Consider the following 20773-nt stretch of genomic DNA (forward strand, 5'->3'; position numbering starts at 1 on the left):
AGAGTCACATACTTTTGATGGATCCTCTTCCTAATGTTAAATCTGCTTTTTCTATTGTTTCTAAAGAAGAATTTCATCAAAAGAATGGGGCTCTTTCCTCTTCTTCTAGTGTCACCAAACTCAGTCATCTGCATTTAATAGTAGAGTTAATGATAAAAGGAGTAAAAATAATAACTCAAATAGAGGAAGAAATCAGAACTTACAATGTAAAAACTGTGGAATTAAGGGACACCTTATTGAAAGGTGCTATAAACTAATTAGCTATCCAAAAGATTTTAAATTCGGGAATGAAACTAGTAATGATAACATGAAGAGTCAAAATAAATCCTTTTCTAGTAACTCCTCATCTGTTCCTTCTAGTAGTTCTTTTTTTTTCTAATGTTACTTCAGATGTCATTGGGAGTAACAATGCTCACTATCTCACAAGTGAGAAATACAACAAATTGTTGAGTCTCATTAATGAAAAGTCTTCTGTCTCTGAGGATACTTCTCTGAGTGCGAATATGGTAGGTATCCCTCTTTTTAGGTCATATAATTCTACTATTAACCACCAAAAATGGGTTGTTGACTCAGGTGCAAATCAACATATGACTTCAGCTGAGTCACTTCTTCATGATACTGTTGATGTTTCCAATTTAAATCTTCTTGTAAATCACCCTAATGGATCTTTTGCTAAAATTAACAAAATTGGAAATTTACAGTTTTCTGGAAACTTAACCTTGTTTGATGTCTTTGATGTTCCTGATTTTAATGTGAATTTACTTTCAGTACATAAATTGTGCAAAGACACAAATTGTGAAGTTGTTTTTAATGAACATGAGTGTAAAATTCAGGATTTACAATCAATGAAGGTGGTGGAGAATGGTAGAGAAACTGGGGGATTATATTATCTTAATTCTTTTCCCTCATGTATTAGTTCTTATAAAGCTAATTTTGTTAAGTGTTTTGTGTCTAAACTAACATGGCATAGTAGATTGGGTCATCCAGCTAAACAAGCTTTGAACTGTCTTAAAGATAAGCTTAATTTTGTTAATACTGATCTACCTCCTTGTGATGTTTGTCACAAGGCTAAGCAAACTTATGAACCCTTTCCTCTTAGTATTCATAGCTCTTCCAGTATTGGAGAGTCAGTTCATCTGGATGTATGGGGTCCCTATAGAGTAACTACTAGGGAAGACTATAGGTATTTTTTGACCGTTGTGGATGATTTCACAAGGGCTACTTGGGTCTATCTATTAAAAAGTAAAGATGAAGTTTATAATTGTTTTACTTCTTTCTTTAGTATTTTGTTAAATCAGTTTGATTCAAAAATTAAAGTTGTTCGATCAGATAAAGGAGCTGAGTTTTCAAATTTTAAGATGAAGTCTTTTTTGAACTTAATGGAATTTTACATCAAACATCTTGTGTTTATACACCACAACAAAATGGGGTGGTTGAAAGGAAACATAGACATATACAAAATGTTGCTAGGTCTTTGTTGTTTCAATCTGCTCTTCCTGTTAATTACTAGGGAGAAGCTGTTCTTACTTCTTTTTTTTAATAAATAGAATGCCTATTTCTGTTTTAAAAGGCTTGTCTCCTTAGGAACTAGTTTTTAAAAAACCACCTGTGTTTGAACATTTAAGGGTATTTGGTAGCCTGTGCTTTGCTACCAAACTTAATAATCAAGATAAGTTTCCTGAAAGGGCTGAAAAGTGTGTTTTATTGGGTTATTCTTCTGAAAAAAAAGATACAAATTACTGAGTCTTGAAACGAATTCTGTTTTTGTTTCCAGGCATGTGAAGTTTTACGAGTCTGTATTTCCTTTTAAGTTGAAGTCAATAACTGTTGACAAACAATTTGTTTTTGATAATTCTGTAGACCCATTTTCCTATGATGATATAAACAATTCTGAATATATGAATGATGTTATTAATTTGGATGACTTGAGTGTTAACCACCAGATCGATGGTTCTAGTGCAGCTGAGACTCTGAGTGAAACCTTTTCTGATACTACACATGGTGACAATCAGACTAGCGAGGCATCTGTGCCTTCATCGGGTGAGACTATGCCAGGACCTTCAAATTTTTTTTTTGAGGAAAGCAGTCATTTAGATTCCTTTCCTTCCTTGGGACAATCTATAGAGGCGTCTAGCTCTGGAAGAGAGTCTCGAATGTCTGTCAAATTTAATGATTACATAGTTGAGGGTAGACATAGATATGGTATAGAACGTACTCCTAATTATTCTTTTCTTAATAAAGAAAATAAATGTTTTGTTTCTAATCTTAACAAAACAGTTGAACCAAAGGATTTTAAGGAAGCTTTTTCTGATCCTAATTGGATAGAGGTAATGAATAAAGAAATGGAAGCCTTGTATCGAAATCACACTTGGGACATTGTTGATTTACCAAAAAACAGAAAGCCAATTGGCTGTAAGTGGGTATATAGAATTAAGTACAAACCTGATGGTGTGGTTGATAGATACAAGGCTCGTCTTGTAGCCAAGGGCTATAATCATTCAAGAAACCTTCTCTCCTGTGGCCAAAATTGTTATTGTTCATGTTGTTTTATCTTTATCTTTAAATAGATCATGACCTTTATATCAACTTGACATAAATAATTCCTTCCTTTATGGAGATTTGTTTGAGGAAGTTTTTATGAGTCTTCCTCAAGGCTATCATTCAGAAGGAGATACAAGAGTTTGTAAATTAGTTAAGTCATTATATGGACTAAAACATACCCCTAGAAAGTGGAATGAAAAACTTTGCACTGAATTATTTAGTTATGGTTTTTTACAAAGTGTAAATTGAAGGGTTTTGAGCACTCTAACAACCTTATGGTGCACATGAAACCCTAGATGCTTTGGATCTAAGTTTTCTCTAATTATACATACAATTTGATTTCCAAATCATACATCCTAACTAGCATACAATTTGACAATTGAACAATATAACTAGTTAGATAACTTACCTCTTAGTAGGACTTGTAGTTCTTGGCCTTCAAAAGCTTTAGCACCTCAAATGTGATGCCTCTAATGTGTCACAAACACCAAGAGGACGCTAATGAGAAGTGACTAACTATCACAAAAATCGGTTATGACTCTTCTAAAGAACACATAGGCCGATTTTAGAAGCTAACAGACTCCTTTTATAGTGTGGCAAAGACTAGGGTTACATCCATGCAAACCCTAATGCACCATGACCTTTCATATTACTTAGGCTCCATGGGTTAAACCTCCATGGACTATCCATGGACTATTATATTGGTTTAGCCCATCCTAAATAACTATGGATCATTGGCCCACACTATAAGAATCATTGATTTACTTAATCAGTCCTCGTATATTTAATTAGTCTCTTTTGATCACTAAATTAATTCCAAATTAATTCTTGATCAATACTAATTAAATAATATGATTTCATATTAATATATTATACTTGTAATATATTAATAAATCATAAATAACCTCTTTTCAAAAGTCCATCCTATCAAATTGCACTGGTGAAGGCAACCCAAAAGGACCATGCTACTCTCAGGTCAAGTACATACCAATTATAGTTATGGGCTTAGACATCTAATCCAACAGTCTCCCACTTGGATAGGTCTAATAACTATAACTGCAAGTACGACTTAGAACCGACTAGCAATCGTAGCTCTTAAAACCCGCTATCGAACTCTGACCCAGTCAATGACACGTCCTTTAGATAAGGGATCATATAATCCTCTGTTCTCAAGATATCAGCCGGAAAAATACATGGAACAATGGCATGCTTATTGTCCAGCAGTTTGTTTCCCGATTTCCGATTTGTTTGACAGAGAACTTAATTGAACACATCAATTTAGTCCCTACCGGGCCCGACACATAAGTCAAAACAAAATCATTGAGGGGCCCAAGATATCGCTTTTAATCCTCCAAGAATTAAAAGGAACAAATAAACTTTGACATTATATGCTTGTACTAACTATTCGTTAAATCATACACAACAGTGCGTTTTATAACATCAAGTTACTGATGCGCTTTCACACTATCAATGTACAACCAACTCATATATCTTGGTTTGAAGACTTATATGATATTATCGTCTCACGGTCACTCGTGATAAATTCCATGAAGTGATTCAAGTGAGCGTGGGTTTAATCCAATACTCACACCTTATGAGCACTCATGAATGTTGTAGCAAACTCTACAAGCCCAATTCATGACAGTCTTGCCTCAATACCTACTTCCAAAGTATGATCGAATGTGGATAGTTTAAATAATCTTATTATTCTGGAAGTCAAAACATGCATAATGAAACAATAGTAAACAATTGACACAAGATAGTAACTTTACTCATAAATAAAACACCTTTTATTTAATCATCAAATGTCAATTACATTTTATCTATTACAAGTTTCCAAATAGCTATCTAATCATTAAAACTAATATCATCCTTCAGCCCAATGCTCATCGCATGCTGCAAATGCTTAACCCTACTCAGTCCCTTCGTGAGGGGATCTGTTGGGTTCTCATCTGATGATACCCTCTTTACCACGAGGAGTCCTTCTTCCATCCGATGTCTTATGAAGTGATATTTCCTGTCGATGTGTCTGGATCTACCATGATCCTTTGGTTCCTTGGTTAAGGCAACAACACCCTCATTGTCATAGAAAATCTCCATAGGCTCCTTTACAGCTGGTACAACTCCAAGGTCTCCGATGAAGTTCTTCAGCCATATCGCCTCCTTTGACGCTTCGCTTGCTGCTATGTACTCTGATTCGCACGTTGAATTAGCTACAGTCTCCTGTTTAGCACTTTTCCAAGTTATTTCTCCTCCATTCAGGGTAAAACCCCAGCCCGACTGAGAGCGGAAATTATCTCTGTCAGTCTGAAAGGTGGCGTCACTATACCCTGTGACTCTTAAGTCATCACTCCCACCAAGAGTAAGGACCCAGTCCTTAGTCCTGCGTAGGTACTTAAGAATATTCTTTACCGCAGTCCAATGAGCTTTACCAGGATTCCCTTGATATCTGCTGACCTCGCTCAAAGCAAAGGCCACATCAGGGCGAGTACAAGTCATAGCATACATGATCGAGCCAACTGCGGAAGCATATGGTACTCGACTCATCTCAGCTATTTCAGCCTCTGTACTCGGACTCTGAGTCTTACTCAGTTTAGTATTGCCTTGGATGGGTAAGTCACCTTTCTTGAAATTCTCCATGGTGAATCGTTTCAACACCTTGTCCAAATAGGTACTTTGACTAAGTCCAATTAGTCTTTTACTCTTGTTTCTCAATATCCTTATCCCTTGGATGTAAGCAGCTTCTCCAAGGTCCTTCATAGCGAAACACTTCCCAAGCCATGACTTAACCTCCTGTACGGTTGGAATGTCATTTCCTATGAGTAGTATGTCATCCACATACTTTCTCATCGAAACAGAGATTCCATCTGCGAGATGCTTGTTTCAATCCATAAATGGATTTCTCAAGCATACACACTCTATTAGGGTACTTTGCATTGACAAAACCCTCTGGCTGACTCATGTAAACATCTTCAGCCAACTTCCCATTAAGGAAAGCGGTTTTGACATCCATTTGCCATATTTCATAGTCATGAAATACAGCTATGGCCAACATAACCCTAATAGATTTAATCTTCGCTACTGGTCAGAAGGTCTCATCATAGTCAACTCCATGAGTTTGAGTAAAACCCTTCGCAACCAGTCGTGCCTTATATGTGTGTACTTTCCCATCCATGTCGGTCTTCTTGAAGATCCATTTGCACCCGACTGTCTTATGACCCGGTACATTGTCAACCAAGTTCCAAACTTGATTATCATACATGGACTGAATCTCGCTATCCATACCCTCTTTCCACTTTGCAGACTCGGGGGATGTCATGGCTTCCTTGTAATTGTTAGGTTCATCCAAATTTACCAATGTGTTATCACTGATAAATGTATCACCCTCAGATGTTATATGGAAACCATATAACACAGGTGGAACACTAACTCTACTGGAGTGCATCAGAGGTACGGACTCGTCAACTAGTTCAACGAGAGTTTCCTCCTCAGGTTGATCGCTAGTGTTTGAGGTTCCTTCACCACTTGACTCTTGAAGCTCTTCAAGATCAATTTTCCTCCCACTATCCCCTTGGCCTATGAGTTCTCTCTCGCAAAAAGACTCCTCTCCTCGCAACGAAGACAACATTATTACCCGGTCTATAGAAGAGATATCCAAAGGATTTATGTGGGTAGCCGATGAAAATACACCGCTCACTACGAGGTTCGAGCTTGTAGTGAGTCTCGCCTCTCACGAAAGCCTCGCAACCCCAAACCTTGATGTGTGCTAACAATGGAACCTTCCCTGTCCATATTTCGTGAGGTGTTTTGGCAACCTTCTTATTAGGGACTAGATTAAGGATATGGGCGGCAGTCTCTAAGGCATACCCCCATAATGAGATAGGTAACGAAGCTCGACTCATCATGGAACGAACCATGTCCAACAAGGTTCGGTTGCGCCTCTCAGCCACACCATTAAGCTGTGGTGTCCTAGGTGGAGTTAATTGTGAAATAGTTCCACATTCCTTAAGATAGTCTAGGAACCCGATACTAAGATACTCACCACCTCGATCGGATCGGAGCATCTTTATCTTCCTTCCCAGCTGATTCTCCACTTCTTGTTTAAACTCTTTGAACTTTTCAAAGGTTTCTGACTTATGCTTGATTAAGTAGATATAGCCATATCTGTTGTATTCATCAATAAAAGTCACAAAGAAGCGGTTAGCATCCCTTGTGGTGTCACACCCCCAAACCAGAATGGCGGAAACGTTCGGGGGCGGAGGACTTCAGGTAAGTATCACAACACATGCAATATAGTAATCAAAGTACAAGCAACCATTGCAATAGTAAGTATAAGTTTTACATAAGTGTCTAAAAATTACATATTCAAACACTAAAGTAGGTACAGTAGAAGACAAGAGTTGCGGTACGGTACTAGGTAGTCTTCTCAAAAGCTTCGGGAGTGTACCTGTCTACTGGATTCCTGAGAATACAAGTTATTTTGAAAGAGTAGATCAGCATTTAAGCTGGTGAGTTCATAAGTATTTTACTTCTATAAAGTATAAGCTAAGTTCTTGGAAAAGTTCGTTGGTTCCTCCAGAAAGTCCTATATTTCCTGAGGTGATAAACTGATAACCTCAATAGTTCCCTCTACAATTACATAGTTTATAATAATTATATAACCTAATATCGAATGGACAGTTAAATGGGTGTATCTGCCCTAAGCCCACAACCAAACAAGGAACAGGAAGTAAGGCGGAAATCACACATTTCACTGTCAATCGGATATTACTTATGTATAACTCTGATGTAAAAACTAAGAAATTATAGAATTAACCACTAAAGGTCCTTTATGTTATACTAGTTTACAGAGAGTGAATGACTAAGTTCCAATTGTGAAAGTAGTTTAATTCCATAAACCGTTTCATTTGTAAAAGTAGTTTAATCCCATAAACCGTTTCATTTGGAAAAGTAGTTTAATCCTATAAACCGTTTCATTTGTAAAAGTAGTTTAATCCCATAAACCGTTTCATTTGTAAAAGTATTCTTAGTTATATCCGTTCTATAGTAAAACATTAGTATTAATCCTGGAAAATATTATATTATCCATAATACTGCTTTGTGGTTTTAAATGTTCCAAAAACAGAAGTACAAGTATATTTGCCATACTTGATTTCATGATACGTAGTTTTTACTGTAAGTAAAAACTAACAGAAGGTATATTTGGTCAGGATGTAATTATCTTTTCTTACTGTTTTAAGAGAAGTATATTACTAAGTAATTTACTCGTTGTTTTATCCATGTGGGTTCTATTAACCATACTAATATGACTGATGTGCCTAATGCGACGTTCTTCAGGCGTTGGAAACGATATGACATTTGACACCCTAGGCCTGCCGGCCAAACTGTAGCGAACAGTGAAGGTGTGGGACTGTCAGTCCCATATAGATCTATACACAAATTCACGCTCTCCCTACAAGAGATTCTGGTTAATAAGTCAGAACTTAAGGTCGTACTTAGATAAGTACACCATGAAGAGTCTCACAAATTTATTGTTTCAACGAGATTACGATGTATTATTACCCCGTGATTGCTAACCCTGGTACGTTGTATTGTACCCTTGTTAATGCAAACCCGGTAGGATGTATTATTACCCCGTGATTGCTAACCCTGGTACGTTGTATTGTACCCCTGTTAATGCAAACCCGGTATGATGTATTATTACCCCGTGATTGCTAACCCTGGTACGTTGTATTGTACCCCTGTTAATGCAAACCCGGTATGATGTATTATTACTCCGTGATTGCTAACCCTGGTACGTTTGTACCCTTGTTAATGCAAACCCGGTATGATGTATTATTACTTCTTTAATATATTATCCTTATACTAAAAGTATTATACATATCCTGGTATAGATAAATGAATTGTTGGTAATTTCCTTGGAAAGTATACAATCGTGAATCATACTTGTGTATTTAGTTTTGAATCATAAATTATACCTATTATAATTTATATGTTCTATCTGATTAGCATGACTTCTCATGGATGAACACCTTTGCTCAGCATGATACAAAGGTAATGATACCGAATGAAGTAACATTTTATATTCATATATGTATAATATATATATATATATATATATATATATATATATATATATATATATATATATATATATATATAAAATTAAGAAGGAAACGACCTTCGGACAAATAACACCACCTTAATTCCACATCCAAACAAGGAAAAGGAAATAAGATAATTCATTAGTCCTATGCCCTTCAAAACTTATTTATATATTTATACATATATAAACATGATTTTGGCAATTATAATTTGAAATAGTTTATAAAACATTTTTCAAAGAATTTAACGGAGTTTACATGACTTTAAAGATTTAACATGGCTTTAAGTCATTTTGGAAGTATTTGGTAATCCTTAAAAGCATAAGGAAACCCTTTACGTGATTATTATCACATACAATTATTAACACAATTTATATTGTGTTTAACTTGTATTCCCCCCCCCCCTCCCTAAAAAGCATTTAAAAACCATTGAAAATGTAGATTATAGGGGTATGAACTCACTTGATAATTGGTGATTTGGGCAGCGTTTTGTTTCTATAGATGATCTTTCTCGAAGAAACCACGAGTTTTTGAGTAAAAAACGGGCTTTACGCGGGCAGCACTTCGACTGGAAAGAGGTTAGCTTCTCGAGAATTCCGGGGCTTCGGGGCTTGCTTCGGGTTTTAGATACGATACTGGGGCCTTGGGGGGTCGTAAGAAAGTTTAGAGGGGTGAGAAAGGTGAAAAATGGTGAAATTTGGGGTAAAATGTGTGAAATTCTCGGAAGACCTCGCACCCTTATATAGGGTCGAAGTCTCGGACCGAAGGGGGTTAGTCATCAGCCACGCGTCGGACATGCGAAGGGAGGCTAGACACGCGTGCGAAGGCGTCATACGATCCGTCTTAGACGGCGCCTAGGACGCGAGGCGAGTCGGATGCCCACTGGACCTCGGATTCGGACCACTCAGCGACGGACACGAGTGGACACGGGGAAGCCTCGCATGCGAGGTGACGTGTCCGGATTGAGGCCATGCGATTTTTCCCGGTTATCCACTAATTCTCGGTTTTTGAGCCAAAAACTTCTAAAATTCATAACTTTCGCATAAGAACTCCGTTTTTGACGTTCTTTATATGCACACATAGGTAAAGTTATACTCTACGACTTTCGTTTAGACTTCATCGGCTAATTTTGGCATTATTTTTAATATTATTATTTTTAACAGACCAGGACAGGAAATCTGTTAAAAATTCATAACTTCTTCATCCGACGTCCGTTTTCGTCTGTCTTTTTACCGTTGTACTACTTTTGACGAGACCTTCGATTCTCGTTTAAGTTGTGTCGGCTAAATATCGATCGATTTATATTTCGAATTTTTAGCTGTCTACTGCTAAACCGAAACTTAGAAAAATCATAACTTCGTCATACGAAGTTGGATTTTTACGTTCTTTTTATGAAAGTTCTCGGTTTAACATATTCTACAACTTTCATTTAGATTGTTAAGGCTAAAAAGCCTTTTATCGAAAATTCAATTTTTACACTGAACAATGTTTTGCCGGTTTTGTCGCGGATCTTCGATTGGTCATAACTTCTTCGTTATAACTCGGATTTCAGTGTTCTTTATATTTTTGGAAACCTTGTTACAATCTCTACCACTTTGTTCATCCCAATCACGATTATTGATCAATTTATTTTTGACCTAAATTTGACTGGTGTCACATGTGGCGGTTCTGAAAGGTCCACACACATCGGTGTGTATGAGATCCAACAAACCTTCACCCTTTTCACAAGTACCAGCGAAGGGTGATCATTGGTCATCTTTCCAAGCAAACAAGATTCACAAGTGTCATCCGACCTTAAGTCGAATGACTCCACGACTCCAGCCTTTGTGAGTTGGCCTATGCGCTTCTTGTTGACATGTCCAAGACGACAATGCCACAAGCATGCCTTATCCAAACTATTGGAAGAATCAATGTGCAACAAATTATTTCCTAAGTTGTCTACAACCATCACAGTTTCATATACACCATTACAAGGCAATGCTTTAAAATAAAAAACACCATTATAAAAAGCATTAATAGCACCAATTTCATTATCAAATGAAAAACTAAAACCTTGTTTGTACAAACCATGAAAGGAAATAATATTTCTCGCCATATCAGACAAGTAGCAACAATTATTCAAATCTAATTCCAACCCACTACTAAGCAATAAAGAATATACTCTAATCTTGGTGACAAGCGACATTTTCCTATTCCCCATGATCAAGTTCATTTTCCCGTGCTCCACATCCCTACTTCTTTTTAGTCCCTGCAAATCAGAACAAATGTGAAATCCACAACCTGTATCAAGGATCCAAGAACAAGAATGTGATGAGTTATTAGATAGAATAGTATAAATACCTGCATGGTGGGCTTAACCTTCCCATCCTTGACATCCTGCAAGTATTTGGGGAAGCTTCGCTTCTAGTGCCCTTTATCATGACAATAGAAACACTCTGCTTCTTTTGGATTGGTAGAGGGATTTGTAGAACCAGCTTTGGTCCCACTAGAAGAGGATCCATCATGAGACTTTCCCTTGCGGCTCTTAGAAGGAGCCTTCCTCTTCTTCCCTTTCCCATGTCCAATTTCTAAGACAGGGGCAGCAGCAGTAGGAGTAGTAACAACAGATTTACCTTTGAGATTACTTTCAGCAGTCCTCAAAAGGCCATGAAGCTTGCTAAGAGTGACCTCCTCCTTGTTCATATGATAGGTCATACGGAACTGATCATAACATGGAGGTATAGAGTGTAGAATGATATCTATGGCCAACTCTTCATCTAAGTTCACATTCAATTTCAGCAAGTGGTCCACAAACCTTTTCATTTTCTGCAAATGGGTTGTGATGGATTCTCCATCCTTCATCTTTATTGTTATCATGGAGGCGCTGATTTCATACCCCTCTTGATGAGCACTTTGATGGTATCTTTCCATCAAGTATTGGTGCATCTCAAAAGGGTAGAAGCCCTCATAGGACTTTTGGAGTTCAGCTGTCATAGTGGTCAACATGATACAAGACACCTTAGTGGCATCCTTCTCATGAGTCCTATACTCAGCAATCTCCTAAGGAGTAGCAGAAGACTCGTCATTTCCTTAAGCTCCTTGTCGAGGACATATTCCTTGTCCTCATAACGAGTGACCATCCTGATGTTCCTAATCCAGTCATTGAAGTTGGTACCATCAAAGATGACTCTCCCACACAAGTTCATGAGAGAGAAAGAGCCAGAAGGGTTTGAGCCAGAAGCATTGTTGGAAGACATCTGAAAAAGAAAGACAAAGTTTAGATTAGATAAGAGTCCTTAATATAACACCCAAATAAAATATTAAGGCTAGGACCCAACACAATATTTTACAATTTGGAAGAGGGGTGCCGTAATCCAATTGCAAAATATTTGAAGGTAGGTAAATGACGATTTACCAATTTCCACCATGAAAAACGAAATTGATTATTAGGTTTTAAATGAATTGAAATTCCTAGATTCCTTTGAGATTCATTGAACTTTTCAATGGCATGTTTAAATCTCGATTAAGCCCTTCAGGTTTGTGACTGGGATACCGAGGATCACAAACAAGGTGTGAATAACCATACAAATGTGCTTGGTACACTCAATGTCATTTATCACCTAATCAATGTGTCGGTTAACCACACACGCTCCATTGATCTATGACAAACATCAAGCTACCCTTTGCCACTCTTACTAGTCCAAGTTAATGTGCCGGTTAACCACACACGCTCCATTAACGACTTGGCAAGATGCAAAGTGCAATTTCATGGAATAGAATCATTTTCACATTTTTCCTAAAGTAAATAAGATTAGGAATTTAATAAAACATTTAGTTACTTTATAATTATCATTATACTTTTAATGAGAATTAATGTCATATCCTACCCGTTCGGCTAACGACCCTCCACCAGTCAAGGAAGCGGTGGGTGAGAGTGGACACCCATTAAACCACCATTTTATAGGCGGTAACCTTATACCCCCCTTATAGACCGGCTTCGTGAATGAGGCCTGCTAACGGTAAGACTGACTTGTCTTATACATATATATAATAATTAAACTTTTAATATTATAATAGTATAAGGGTTGAATTTTAAACTTTTAAAATTCTAGTGTTTGGAAATAAAGTATTCATAAGTGTGACTTTACAAATTCCAAAACTTGAGGGCAAGTTTTGAAACTCTTCAAAACTTTTCATTTCCATAACTTATGAGATTAATGACTTTTAAAAATGAGAATTTTCATTTTCCATAACTTGAGGACAAGTTATGGAATTCATTAAAGACATTTAGATCAATGTATTAACTATTAAAATTATCTTATAATTTTTTCTATGATCTAGTTAAACTCATAAGTCAAGATAATTCACATCAACAATTTTACAAGAAATTAGCCTAACATATAAACCAATAAAAATCTTGAAATTTTGACAATTACCTTTTAATTGGATGAGGATGATCACTTCCATATAAAAAAACATATTTTATGATTCAAAACAGTTTGTGGTGACGATCCTAATCCAATTCTGGCCAAAAAAACTCGAAAAATTGTCATCTGATTATCCAAATCGTCGAGTCCAACTATGGACTCATCGAGTTCAAGGAAAAATGCAACCTACTTGTCGAGTCCAAACATGCACTCGTCGAGTAGGTGCTTTCAGAACAGTTTTTCAGCTTTGAAAAATAATACAACAACATCAATATAATAGAAAACTATCCTAGGCTCTGATACCACTGAAGGGTTTTGAGCACTCTAACAACCTTATGGTGCACATGCAACCCTAGATTCTTTGGATCTTAGTTTTCTCTAACTATACATGCAATTTGATTTTCCAAAGCATACATCCTAACTAGCATACAATTTGACAATTGAACAATATAACTAGATAACTTACCTCTTAGTAGGACTTGTAGTTCTTGGCCTTCAAAAGCTTTAGCACCTCAAATGTGATGCCTCTAATGTGTCACAAACACCAAATGCAAGAGGAGGCTAATGAGAAGTGACTAGCTATCACAAAAATCAGTTATGACTCTTCTAAAGAACACATAAGCCGATTTTAGAAGCTAAGGGACTCCTTTTATAGTGTGGCAAAGACTAGGGTTACATCCATGCAAACCCTAATGCACCATGACCTTTCATATTACTTAGGCTCCATGGGTTAAACCTCCATGGACTATCCATGGACTATCATATTGGTTTAGCCCATCCTAAATAACTATGGATCATTGGCCCACACTATAAGAATCATTGATTTACTTAATCAGTCCCCGTATATTTAATTAGTCTTTTTTGATCACTAAATTAATTCCAAATTAATTCTTGATCAATACTAATTAAATAATATGATTTCATATTAATATATTATACTTGTAATATATTAATAAATCATAAATAACCTCTTTTCAAAAGTCCATCCTATCAAATTGCACTGGTGAAGGTAACCCAAAAGGACCATGTTACTCCCGGGTCAAGTACATACCAATTATAGTTATGGGCTTAGACACCTAATCCAACATAAATGACTATTCCTTGTTTGTTAGGAATAAAAAAAAACTCTATTGTTTTTCTGCTGGTTTATGCTGATATAATAATTTTGACAGGTAATAATGAAGCAAAAATTCAAAGTGTACAATTTTTTTACTCAAATTTTTTGATAAAAGATTTAGGGAAGTTGAATTATTTTCTTCGTATTGAGGTTTTGAATATAGATAAAGGAACTTGTTTAAATCAAAGGAAATACTGTCTTGAACTTTTGCATGAGTTCGGAAATACTGCATCAACTCCTTTCGAAGCAAATTTTGTTCCTAAAAGGAGTTCTGATTCAGATGATCCCTTGTTAAAAAATATGACTGAATTTCAAAAGTTAGTTGGCAAGTTAATTTACCTTACTATTACTAGACCTGACATTTCATATTATGTGCAAATTCTCAGTCAACTCATGCATAAGCCCCATAAATCTCACCTGAATATAGCTTTCAGACTGCTTAGATATTTGAAGGGTAGTCCTGGTAGAGATGTTTCTATAGTTAAGTCGTATACATTTTACTTAATGGGTTTTGTAGATGCTGACTGGGAAAAATGTTTATCTTCTAGAAAGTCGGTTACTGGTTATTTTGTTTATGTTGGTAATTCTTTGGTGTCTTGGAAAAGCAAGAAACAGGCAACTGTTTCAAGATCATCTACTGAGTCTGATTACAGAGCCTTAGGTTCTGTTACTTGTGAAATAATGTGGATTTTAAAAATTTTGTTTGATTTGGGAATTAAATATTTAACTCCTGTTAAAGTTTTTTGTGATATGAATTTGCTATAAAGCTTGCTTTGAATCTAGTTTTCCATGAGAAAACAAAAGATTTTGAGGTTGACCTTCATGTTGTTTGAGAAAAAGTTGCTAATGGGGTTTGAAAATTGAAAAACAAAATTCTTCAAAACAAATAGCTGATATTTTAACAAAATTTTTAAGTTTTGTGCAACACAATTTTTTAGTAAATGAAATTGTTTTGGTTAATCCTTTTAGTAGTAGTTAATAATTTTTTAAATGTTAAGTTTGAGGAGGGGTTTTAAAAATATATGTTAGTGTACAAACTTAACATTCATTGTTTTGCAGGGTTTAAAAGGTAAGTTAATTTATTGTTGATTTTGTTATTTATTGAGTTTTGGGTAGTTTGTGTATTGTGGATGGTTCTTGTGGGTTGCAATGTATTTTCTTCTTGTTTGAGTTCAGGTTGACATGCGGGTTGAAGAGATCCATTTACCCGGGTACTTAAAGCATTAGATGAGGGTTGCAGTTGTATCAGTCGATTCATTTTCTCTTTAAACAATGTTAGACTTCTTCTCTATCATTCTCTCTTCAGATATAGAACTATGGTTTCTTATTTCATTATTGTTCTTGGTTCTTCTTGTAGATTAGGTTGAGTGAAATACAGAGAGTAGATTAGGCCTATTGTAGTGAGGTTTTTTGTGTAAGTATGATTAAAACCATCTGTATCTTTGTATTCAAATGATATAATAGATGATGATGTTGGGAAAATTTGTTTGTGTGCTTTTTAAGAATCAATTTGATGATAGATGAAACATGCCCTACATATAATCAAAAAAATTTAAATTGAAATTGTCTGCTTGGATGTCACATAACGTAACATTTAGGGGGCATCTAACACTTTCCAAATTGGTGTTAGGAACTATGGGGCAAAGCTTCTTTTCATTGTTAAAAGATTTGGTGAAAGTTTTTAAAACCCAGAAAACCTGAGAAGAACATTCGTTTACTTTAGGAAAAAAATATCTCATAGGTCGTTGGAATATTCAAGAAAGATCAGATTGGTCTTGAAAGTCTAAAAGAGGCGAATATCAGATCTCTATTATTGAAATGATGGTGGAGGCATAGAGTATGAAAAGACACAACGTGGAAGCAAACGATTGTAACCTTGCATGGTTTGGATGGTGGGATCACTACCAACAAAATTAGGGGTGGAATTAGTATGGTACCGGCTATTTTTTTTCCCTAAACCGTATATCGTACCAATTATAGTTGGTACAAAAATTTTTGGTACCACTATCGTACGTTTGGTTGGTACTAATTTAATTGACTACCAATAAGTTTGGTTGATACATCTTGGTAATGGTGTATACCAACATGTATATGGATTTATAAATAAAGATTTGTGTGTTCTTGACCATTGTAAATGGTAAATGGCGCTTTTGTGAAAGAAAGTTTTGTGAATGGTTGGGATTGAAAACTCGATCTACAAAGACTTTTATTAATTTCTACCCTGACTTTAAATTTTAAAGTAGTAGAGAAACATAGGTCATGTTGAATATGAGTTTAAACTTTAAGTTTTCCTAATACGGTAAATGGTAATTATCAAAGCTCTTAAATCATAAAGACAAAACACACTTAAAATTTAAATATATGATCTTATATATATATATATATATATATATATATATATATATACACACACACACACTAGCCGTTTACCCGTGCCAAGCGATGGGTGCGAATAATTTATTTCGGCAATAATTTCCATTTAGAAACATGTTATATTTCAAGGAGCACAAGTTACTGTAACATCCCAAAATCGAGACCTATAAATTTTTGTTTAATTATATTACTTATAAAAATAGTTTACAGAAAACATCGGTATTATCATTTCAAAACATCAAGTCACAAATCACAAGTCTCGAAAACCATAAAATCAAATAGCAAAACGTCAGAGTACAATCACAGGGTTCTCAAAGCGGAAATCATGTGTGTGCGATGCGCTGCTACCCTACCGGCTCCTTCCCCTTAGCTGAAGAGGTACCTGAAACCAAAACTAAAAACTGTAACCACGAAGCTTAGTGAGTTCCCCCATCATACCACATACCATAGAATCATACATACTGCCTCGCAATTCTGGGGTGCCCGACCTACCCGTGTCAAGCCATTCTGGGGTGCCGACCAACCCATGTCAAGCCATTCTAGGGTGCTGACCTACCCGTGTCAGGCCGTTCTAGGGTGCCTGCCTACCCTCCGGTCTATCTCACCCAGTCACGGGGACTATTTCACCCCTACCACTATCACATAATAACATATTATAATCATGTTGTCAGACATATTTGGGGTGTCCGACCTACCCTTCGGTCCTAACGACCGAATCATGGGACTATTCCTCTCCTACTACCATTAACACTTATATCATATCGTACTGGCATATAGAGCATACCAAGTAGTAGCAAACCAGACAACTATCACAAAGACAATCATCTCAACTATAATCAACTACTAGTGGGTCGGCCTTGGTGCCTTAGACCCACTTCTACTATAAGGTAACTCACCTCAATGTCGTGTAGTGTCTGCATTGTCCTTGGCGTGAAAATCGACTCTCCTCGACTCCTCAATCCCTACACGACAACTTTTCTAAGTTATCAATTCATACTCATGACCCTTACAAGGGTCACTCAAGTCCAAGTCAAAGTCAAAGTCAAAACCCTGGTCAAAGTCAACTTTTGGTCAAAGTCAACATCTGGTTGACCAGACTCGCCGAGTTAGTCCACCAACTCGTCGAGTCCCCACGTCCACAAAATGTCACAACCTCGTTCCTACTCGTCGAGTCTAGCAAGAGCTCGACGAGTTCGCCTTCAACAACACATCAGACTATCTTCATCCGAATCGCCGAGTTCATCCTTGAACTCGTTGAGTTCATCTTCATTCGCATGAATGAGTTCAGTTTATGACTCGCCCAGTTCCCCTTGAACTCGCCGAGTCCGTCATCATGTGGTTGGGACATTGCCTTGAACTCGCTGAGTTAGCTTATATATTCATCGAGTTCTATGATTTCCAGGTCCACAACTAACCCCAACAGGATGATCTTTCCTTCATCTCAACCAAAGACCACTTGCAGAAGTCGTTTTGGGGGAAACTGCGACCTGACTCGCCGAGTCACCCGAGCGACTCGCCGAGTCCCTCTTTTTCCCAAACTATACAGTCGATTTTAATCGGTCTAAATGCACCCAACCATAGATCTGACCTCCTAGGGTCCATGTTATACGTAAAGCTACGAACTTGATGTCCATGCATGGGGTTTTTGGCTCAAAAAGCCATAAAAAGGGGTTTATATGGTGCATGGGTCTCCCATGGCCATAAAGTTGGCACCTTTATGCCATGGGAACCCTCAATGGTTCCAGATCTAAAGTTCAACTCCAAATATACACACAAATCCGAGCATAGCTTCAATAAAGCTTGGAAAAAGGTAGAAAATTGCCCAAAATCAAGATCTAAGTAATGAATAGCCAATGTATCAGCTTTATACCTCAAATGAACAGGAAATGTGTCGAGAGTTCTAGATCTACTTGCTCTCCCTTGATCTCCCAAGCTTCCTTCTCCTTCAACAACTTCAAATACACAAAAAAGGAACCACAAAGCTCAAGAACACTCAATAAATGGCTAGGGTTTCGAGTTAGGGTCTTCTGGAAGTGAGAGGGGTGATGGAGGCTGGTTTGAGGCAGAATAAGACGTTTAAATAGGGTGCAAACCCTAAATATTAGGGTTTCATCCAGAAAGCTTCTACTCGTCGAGTCGGTCCCACGACTCGTCGAGTAGATCGCTAAAGTTCCCACGCAAGGTCTAGTCTACTCGACGAGTTGGGCCTCCAACTCGCCGAGTCCCTGAGCTAAACATGAAATTACTAGGATTTAAATACGTACTAGGAACTGGGTGTTACAAATCTCCCCCACTTATTTTAGACTTTGTCCTCGAAGTCTGCTGCTAAATCCAGAAAAAGCTCGGAGTAGTGCTCCCTCATCTCGTCCTCCGGCTCCCAAGTCCATTCTGAGCCCTTGCGGTGCTGCCATTGCACCTTCACCAGCTCCACCCTCTTGTTCCTCAGATCCCTCGACTTCCTGTCGAGGATAGCTACTGGTCGGTCGATGTAGTTCAGGCTGTCATCCACCTGAATATCCTCCAAAGGCACCACTGCCGAGTCGTCCACCAAGCACTTCCGCAACTGGGAGACGTGAAAAGTATTGTGAATCTAACTGAGTTCGGCTGGCAGATCCAGCCTATATGCCACCTTGCCCACCCGGGCTATAACCCTGAAAATTCCAATGTACCTGGGGCCAACTTACCCCGCTTCCTGAACCGAATGACGCCTTTCTAGGGCGACACCTTCAGGAGTAGCATATCCTTGACCTGGAATTCCAGGTTCGAACAACGCTTGTCGTCATAACTTTTCTGCCGACTCTGGGCAGTCTGAAGCCTACTCTGCACCTGCTGGATCCTCTCCATAGTCTTGAGTACCACTTCGGTACTCCCCATGACCTTCTGGCCAACCTCACCCCAGCATATCGGGGTCCTGCATTTCCTCCCGTACAACATCTAGAAGGGAGGACGGTTGATACTCACGTGATAACTGTTATTATAGGAAAATTTTGCCAAAGGAAGGTAAGTATCCCAACTATGTCCGAAGTCTAAAACACACGCCCGCAACATATCCTCCAATGTCTGGATGGTCCCGTCGCTCTGACCATCCGTCTGCGGGTGGAAAGCGGTGCTAGAGTGCAGACGAGTACCTAACTCGTCGTGAAACTTCTTCCAGAATCTGGAAGTGAACCACACATCTCTGTCAGAAATCACCAAAATTGGCACTCCGTGCCGAGCCACTACCTCCTGAATATAGATATCGGCCAACTTCTCGGCCGAAATGCACTCCTGAATCGGAATGAAATGGGCGCTCTTGGTCAACCGATCCACGATGACCCAAATGGAATCCACTCCTCGCGCGGTCCTGGGAAGCTTCGTGATGAAATCCATAATGATATCTTCCCATTTCCACATCGGGATATCCAACGACTGGGTCTTGCCGTGGGGCATCTGATGCTCGGCCTTGACCTTCGTGCTATCAGACATCTCTCAACATACCAAGCTACATCCCGCTTCATGCAAGGCCACCAATAATCAATACGAAGATCCTTGTACATCTTCGTAACCCGGGATGGATGGAAAACCTGGATTTGTACGCCTCCTCCATCAATACCTGGCGCACACCTCCATGATATGGGACCCACACCCTTCGGTGTAGTGTCAACAATCCATGGCTATCATAATCGAAGGAGGAAACCTGACCCACAATACGCTCACTCTTACGATGTTCCTCCTTCATAGCCTCCTGCTGGGCCTCTCGGATCCGCTCCAATAACGGAGTCACCACTATCATCCTCAAGCATATATCCCTGATCGGGGCTACCTTGCGAATAAGCACATCGGCCACGACATTGGCCTTCCCCGGGTGGTAGAGGATTTCACAATCGTAATCCTTCACCACATCTAAGAATCGACGCTGTCTCATATTCAGATTTGGCTGATCCATGAGGTACCTCAAACTCTTATGGTTCGTGTAAATAATACAGCGAACCCCATAGAGGTAATGACGCCAAATCTTGAGGGAGAAAACAACTTCCCCCCAACTCCAAGTCATGTGTCAGATAGTTCGCCTCATGAGGCTTCAGCTGCCTCGAAGCGTATGCGATAACATGCCCCCTATGCATCAATACCGCGCCCAAACCCGAGATGGACGCATCACAATACACCATAAAATCATCCATGCACTCCGGCAGGGCTAAGATTGGCGCCTCACTCAATCTCTGTCTCAGTGTATCAAATGTGGCATGCTGCTC

At 38.2% G+C, this 20773-nt stretch overlaps 1 protein-coding gene across 1 annotated transcript; it reads left to right on the forward strand.

Moving 5' to 3' along the window:
* The first annotated feature begins 17 nt into the window (after positions 1-17).
* Positions 18-15001, forward strand: LOC145113831 (uncharacterized). Its single transcript, XM_079049881.1, has 9 exons — positions 18-243; positions 391-1183; positions 1283-1519; positions 1626-1694; positions 1775-2187; positions 2278-2412; positions 14224-14493; positions 14686-14834; positions 14936-15001. The coding sequence occupies exons 1-9, from the start codon at positions 18-20 to the stop codon at positions 14999-15001; spliced, it is 2358 nt and encodes a 785-aa protein (XP_078906007.1).
* Positions 15002-20773: the final 5772 nt, after the last annotated feature.

This window comes from Lactuca virosa, chromosome 5, assembly GCF_052849685.1.
Source record: "Lactuca virosa cultivar CGN04683 chromosome 5, Lactuca_virosa_CGN04683_v6, whole genome shotgun sequence".
Classification (NCBI taxonomy): domain Eukaryota; kingdom Viridiplantae; phylum Streptophyta; class Magnoliopsida; order Asterales; family Asteraceae; genus Lactuca; species Lactuca virosa.

Excerpts from the sequence above, each read along its gene's own strand:
- LOC145113831 (XM_079049881.1), top strand. The coding sequence starts at position 18 with ATGGATCCTCTTCCTAATGTTAAATCTGCTTTTTCTATTGTTTCTAAA. Across the intron at positions 1,184-1,282 it reads ACTACTAGGGAAGACTATAG|TATTTTGTTAAATCAGTTTG; the intron begins GTATTTTTTGAC and ends TTCTTTCTTTAG. Across the intron at positions 14,835-14,935 it reads ATTACAGAGCCTTAGGTTCT|CTTGCTTTGAATCTAGTTTT; the intron begins GTTACTTGTGAA and ends TTTGCTATAAAG.